Here is a 6,669-nt window from a genome sequence, read left to right as displayed (position 1 = left end):
CCCCACCCCCGCCACTGCCACAACAGCGTTGTCTCAGCCTCGCTACTCCAGAACCACACTCCGACCTGCTGACTGACTGCCTCAGCCCTGCCCAGCTCCACTGCCCAGCCTGGATCTCTGCCAATGCCATCTAAGCCGCACCCACCTGACATGGCCGAGGGGGTCAGCTAGTCCTGGGCCCTTGACCGCTGTGCCCACTGGCCTCACTCCAACCCTGAATCCAGCACATCCTCTTTGACCAGCCCTCCCTCGAATGGCAACCCACTCCAGTATTCTTGCTTGAAGAATCCCATGGACAGAGGAGCCTGGCAGGCTGCAGTCCATGGAGTCTCAAAGATCTGGACACGACTTAGCTACTGAAACAATAACAAATGCATTACAGGTCAACAAAGCAAGGCCTAAGGCTTTTAATTAAAATTCCCACTCAGTGTCTGCCCACACTGCCCCAGCCTCTGCCTTGCGCACCAGCAAGCCCATGACCCTCAGCAGTCCGTTTCTCCTTCACTGAATCCAGGTGGTCAGAAAACAAGGATCCTCACGTAGTGCCCCACACTCACCCCCACAAAATTCTCTCATCACTCCCCAGTGCCTTCTGTGGACCTGCTAACCGGTACGGAGCAGATCCCAGAAGGCACTTATCACATGCCCCTTCTTTCACAGCCCACATTTGCTCTACCTTCCACTCTCCTCTGTCTTTTTCTTTCAAAGATTATTCAAGTGACATGATTGCAATCTGATCCCAAAGACCCTGACTGTGTGCCTGCTGGGTGCAACTATGGCTCTCCATGTGGTGGATACAGAGACTGGTGGTTGTTGCTCAGTCGGGTCTGACTCTTTGTGACCCAACGGTAGCCCGCCAGGCTCCTCTGTCCATGGGATTCCCCAGGCAAGAATACTGGTGTGGGTTACCATTTTCTTCTCCAGGGGATCTTCCCAACCCAGGGATCAAAGCTGCATCTCTTATGTCTCCTGCATTAGCAGGCAGGTTCTTTACCACTTGCTCCATCTTGGAAGCCCACACTCTGTTGTAGCATTCTGTATTTCAGAAAGGTCACAGGTCAATAACTTTAGGGACACCAGACCCAGTGGCTGAGTTGCCTGATACCAGCTGTGGCCATTCTGAAACTCTGAGGAAGAAAAAAAAAGCATGACCTTCTAGAAGATATAAAACGTCTTTCTATTCCCAAGAGAGGGGCACAGCTCTCAAGGTGCTAGCCTGCTGTTTTCCTTTTGCCTGGAAAAAATAATTTACTCTTTTCTATTTCTTCCAAACTCTGTTTCCGTATTTCTATTTGGCATCTGTGGACCAGGAGCCAAGATTTTGGGAACAAAACTGGTGTGAACAGCTTGTGTGCCCAAAGCCACCTAGGGAAGGATTAAAGAGGGCTGGGGTCAGGAGAAATCCTAGCTAGTATGACCCCAGCTCCAATTAGAAACCCACATATTTGAAACGTCTATGTGTAACACAAAGAAGAAAACAAGCCAACAAAGGTGTGGACAAAATTAAAGAACAAGTGGAGAAAAAGATGCACGTGGATAGAAGGGTATTTTCAGCAACAACAGTTCAGTTCAATCGCTCAGTCGTGTCCGACTCTTTGTGGCCCCATGAACCGCAGCACGCCAGGCCTCCCTGTCCATGACCAACTCCTGGAGTTTACCCAACCTCATGTCCATTGAATCGGTGATGCCATCCAACCATCTCATCCTCTGTTGTCCCCTTCTCCTTTTGCCTTCAGTCATTCCCAGCATCAGGGTCTTTTCTAATGAGTCAGCTCTTTACATTAGGTGGCCAAAGTATTGGAGCTTCAGCTTCAGCATCAGTCCTTCCAATGAAGATTCACGGTTGATTTCCTTTAGGATTGACTGGTTTGATCTGTAATGGATAGAACTTCATCATTTTATTGCTCAAACTGCTGATCAGGGCTCTCTCTCAGCTAAAAATGACAAGGACATTCTTCAAGCTTGACTTTTGATTCAGGGTCCTTTCACTTGTCTTTGAAATTCTTTATATTCTACTTATTCTGTCAGTGGGACCACCCTGTCCCATCCTGCAAGCTGTCCAGTCCTTGGAGAAGAGGACTCTTCTTCTCAGGACCCCTCTTGTCCACCCATCTCCTCCAACTGCCCAGACCACACCTCCCCACCCTGGGCTCCTATGCCTATATCCTCAGGGGTTTTGGCTGTGAATACCCACCCCACCAATTTTCCTTTCCCCCAAAAGGCCACCATACCTCACTACACATGTGGGTGACAGAAATATTGAGTAACAAAGTAATGTGAGTGTTTAATCACCGGGACCTGTGCACTCCTCCAAGAGTGGGTTCACAGAGCTCAGGGAGGCAGTTGGATCTGAGAGTTCCAAGGCTCTGGGACCCAACGGTGATGGTTCCAGTGAAACCCACCCCCCACCCTGCCAGGGGAGCTGCTCCCCACTGAGTCATGACTGAGGACCCCAAAGGGCTCCTCCTTTGTCAACCCATCCTGCCGAATCCACATTACCGTTGATGTGTATCGGGCAGAGAACAGAGCCTTTTCTTGTGGTGTATTTTTGTTCTGTCCAGGAGAGAAGTTGGAGGAAAGGTCAGTATATAGGTCCCAGGCTTACTCCTTACAGGACTCCCAAGAGGAAGGGAGCACAGGATAGTGAAAGATGCTGAGATGGAGTTTGAGAAACTTGGGATGGGAGGAAAAAGGATCGGGGAGGTTTTAATCCTCTGTGTTAACATCTGTGTTGGGGTTTGTCAGAAGCTGCCGGTGTGGAGGGAGCCCCTTGAGAGGTGCAATGGGCGCAGCTCAGGGGGATTCCTCACTAGTCATTAGTTTTCTGTGTCCAGAAGAGAGGGAGCAAAGGCCCTTCCTCAGCAGGGGTGGTGATCTGTCACTGCGTGGCAAATCACCTAAATGTAATGGCTTAAAATGACACTGTTTATTATCTCACAGTTTCTCTAGTCAGGAGTCCATGGTTCAGCGGGGTCATTCGCCTGGGGTCTCACAGGCTGCACTCAGGATGTCACCTGGGCTACAACCTTTCTGAAGCCCAGTCATCTTCCATGTGGTTGTTGCCAGAATCCAGTTCCTTTTGGTTGTAGGACTGAGGCCCTTGGCTCCCTGTGACGCAGGCAGTTTACATCACTGCTGTTTGCTTTTCAAAGACAGCATGAGAATTTCCAGTCTGCTAAGATGGAGTTGTGTGAGACATAATGTAATCATGGGAGTGAGACCATCACGGGAGGTTCCCCTCACCTTTGCCATATACTATTGGATAGTGTGTGTGTGTGTGTGTGTGCGCGTGTGTGCACACGCACGCGTGTATGTTCAGTCATGTCCGACTCTTTGCAACCCTTTGAACTGTAGCCCACTAGGCTCCCTTGTCAATAGGATTTTTCAGGCAAGAACACTGGAGTGGTTGCCATTTCCCCCTCCAGGGGATCTTCCTGAACCAGGGCTCGAACACGAGTCTCCTGCATCTCTTGCCTTGCCGGCAGATTCTTTACCCACTGAGCCATCACTAGAATATGGGTCCAACCAAGTTACAGGTTCCTCCCACACTCTAGGGAAGGGGTTATGCAGGGTGGGACTCACTGGGGGTCGTCCTAGAATGGGTGACATGCCAAGTGTTTTATCAATCTTACTTCCAAAGACCTTGAAGAAGAGATGGCAGAAGCAGCAACAGAGTCACATGAGGACCCATCAGACGAAACAGAGGACCTGGGGCCTCTGGAACCAGATGACAGCGGTAAGAAAACCGACCCTCTCCCTGCACTTCTGCCTCATGTTCTCTACTAACTCCTTGAGGGTAAGCCCCAACCAAGGTCTCAGTTGTCCCCATCTATACAGTGGGCAGGAAGGTCCCACCCATGCCCCAGGTGGAGCTAGGGCTGGGCTGGTGTCAGTGAGACTGGGACACCAGGGACACCCCTGTAACAGTCATCTTGCCATCACGTCGACCACCTTTGTCTCAGGTACCTTCCAGCAAGTCACAAACCTCCTCAACATCATGGAGAGCGAGTCGACCAAAACGGACACCAAAGGGGCAGGTTTTGACATGAGGAAGAGGCTGGCCTCGGTGATTATCACGGAGAAGGCCACCACCGAGCCTTCCGTGGTGATGAATGCTCTTATCCGCTGCCTGCAGGTGCCAGAGGTAGGGCCTCCTCCCCCAGGCGCTTCTCTGAGCTTGGCCACCTGCTTGCACATCCATCCACTGCTCAGCACACATTTACTGACTGTTGTCAAGGCAGGGCTAGGTGCTGGGGCCCCTGAGGACCAACTGGGCCCTGGGGTGCTCACAATTTTTCAAAGCTCCTCTGTATTCTGATTCGGTGGGTTTGGGAGTCGTCATCTTAGAGCAGGTGAGCCAAGTGACAAAGATATTGAGTAGCAGTGAAGCAGGTAGGTGTTGGGGAGCAGAGACACAGCAGACGCAGGGCAGCAGGGTGCTTGCCAGTGGGAGGTTGTTTCGTGGGGCAGAGGGTGTTGATAGGAGTAATGGGGAATGTGCCCAAGATCACACTGGGGCTTGTACAACAGGACCAGAGCATCAGCATCCTCTGACTGCTTGGTACAACTCAGATTTCTGGGGCCCATCGTGAGAGCTTCTGATTCAGTGGATGTATGGAGTGGAACCCAAGACTTAGCATTTTTAGCAAGTTCCCAAGTGATGTGTCTACTGGTCTGCAGAGCACACTTAGAGAGTTGCTGGATTTTAGACTATCCTTGAGCTTTTGAGGGTGGGTAGCAAAGGAGTTGTTCCTTATAGGAGTTCGTGTGTGTGTGTGTGTGTGTGTGTGTGTGTGTGTGTGTGTGTGTATTTCAGCCCCATCACGTCACTGTCATGCAGGAAGTTTCCCTGACCGGGGACTGAACCTGGGCCTGTGTAGTGAAAGTGCTAAGTCCTAACCACTAGGCCACCAGGGCATTCCTTTTAGGAGTTCCTTCCTCCTCCTCCTGGTTTTTTGGTTTTTTGTTTTTTTTTTTTTGCCACTCTGAGCAGCACGTGGGAGCTTAGTTCCCCATCCAAGTTTTGAACCTGGATCCTTCCATCAGAAGCTCGGAGTCTTAATCACTGGACAGCCAGGGAAGTCCCTAGGAATTCTCCATAGCAAGCTTATTTTACAGAAAGACACGTGGCAGCCGTGAGGAAGGCATGCCAGGGTCCAGGAGCATAGGAAAGAGATTTGCAAAACAGATTTTAAAATCTAGGTTTTATTATTACTCAGGCATAGGAGACCCCGGTTCAATTCCTGGATCAAAGATCCCCTGGAAAAGGGAACGGCTACCAACTCCAGTATCCTGGCCTGGAGAATTCCATGGACAGAGGAGGCTGGCAGGCTAGAGTCCACAGGGTCACGAAGAGTCAGACAGGACTTAGCAACTTTCACTTTCATAGTGAGCCCAACAGCTCAGGAGAGGATCATCTTGAAAAACTAGTCTGTTACGCACAGATCCCCAGAGACAGGGGTGTGCCATGCCATGCAGTCCCACAGGAAAGCACCAGCTTGGGCAGGAGGCAGAGGGACCATGGGGGAAATGTGTGCAGGTGTGGCTTCTCTAGGGGTGAAGCCCTAGATTAGCTAGTCAGCTCCGGGGTGTTGGGACTCCCTGAGTGGTCTGGTCCCTGGCCCCAGGGTGATTAGAGCAGGTGTTGCTTTATTGACTATGCCAAAGCCTTTGACTGTGTGGATCACAATAAACTGTGAGAAATTCTGAAAAAGATGGGAATACCAGACCACCTGCCTTGCCTCTTGAGAAACCTGTATGCAGATCAGGAAGCAACAGTTAGAACTGGACATGGAACAACAGACTGGTTCTAAATAGGAAAAGGAGTACATCAAGGCTGTATATTGTCACCCTGCTTATTTAATTTATATGCAGAGTACATCATGAGAAACGCTGGACTGGATGAAACACAAGCTGGAATCAAGATTGCTGGGAGAAATATCAATAACCTCAGATATGCAGATGACACCACCCTTATGGCAGAAAGTGAAGAGGAACTAAAAGCCTCTTGATGAAAGTGAAAGAGGAGAGTGAAAAAGTTGGCTTAAAGCTCAACATTCAGAAAATGAAGATCATGGCATCTGGTCCCATCACTTCATGGGAAATAGATGGGGAAACAGTGGAAACAGTGTCAGACTTTATTTTTCTGGGCTCCAAAATCTGCAGATAGTGACTGCAGCCATGAAATTAAAAGACACTTACTCCTTGGAAGAAAAGTTATGACTAACCTAGACAGCATATTAAAAAGCAGAGACATTACTTTGTCAACAAAGGTCCATCTAGTCAAGGCTATGGTTTTTCCAGTGATCATGTATGGATGTGAGAGTTGGACTGTGAAGAAGGCTGAGCGCCAAAGAATTGATGCTTTTGAACTGTGGTGTTGGAGAAGACTCTTGAGAGTCCCTTGGACTGCAAGGAGATCCAACCAGTCCATTCTGAAAGAGATCAGCCCTGGGATTTCTTTGGAAGGAATGATGCTAAAGCTGAAACTGCAGTACTTTGGCCACCTCATGCGAAGAGTTGACTCATTGGAAAAGACTCTGATGCTGGGAGGGATTGGGAGCAGGAGGAGAAGGGGACGACAGAGGATGAGATGGCTGGATGGCATCACTGACTCAATGGACGTGAGTCTGAGTGAACTCCAGGAGTTGGTGATGGACAGGGAGGCCT

General features: G+C 49.8%; 1 protein-coding gene across 1 annotated transcript in view; it reads left to right on the top strand.

The window, feature by feature from the left end:
* Positions 1 to 2,504: 2,504 nt before the first annotated feature.
* The window catches only part of MROH2A (maestro heat like repeat family member 2A), a 56,092-nt gene continuing 51,927 nt past the window's right edge, over positions 2,505 to 6,669 (top strand). The window contains exons 1-3 of the mRNA XM_027537968.1: positions 2,505 to 2,580; positions 3,641 to 3,736; positions 3,963 to 4,144. Of these exons, the coding sequence (XP_027393769.1) occupies positions 2,505 to 2,580; positions 3,641 to 3,736; positions 3,963 to 4,144 (354 nt within the window). The remainder of the gene's footprint in view (positions 2,581 to 3,640; positions 3,737 to 3,962; positions 4,145 to 6,669) is intronic.

This window comes from Bos indicus x Bos taurus, chromosome 3 (assembly GCF_003369695.1).
Source record: "Bos indicus x Bos taurus breed Angus x Brahman F1 hybrid chromosome 3, Bos_hybrid_MaternalHap_v2.0, whole genome shotgun sequence".
Lineage (NCBI taxonomy): Eukaryota > Metazoa > Chordata > Mammalia > Artiodactyla > Bovidae > Bos > Bos indicus x Bos taurus.
This window is presented reverse-complemented; position numbering and strand designations above follow the sequence as displayed.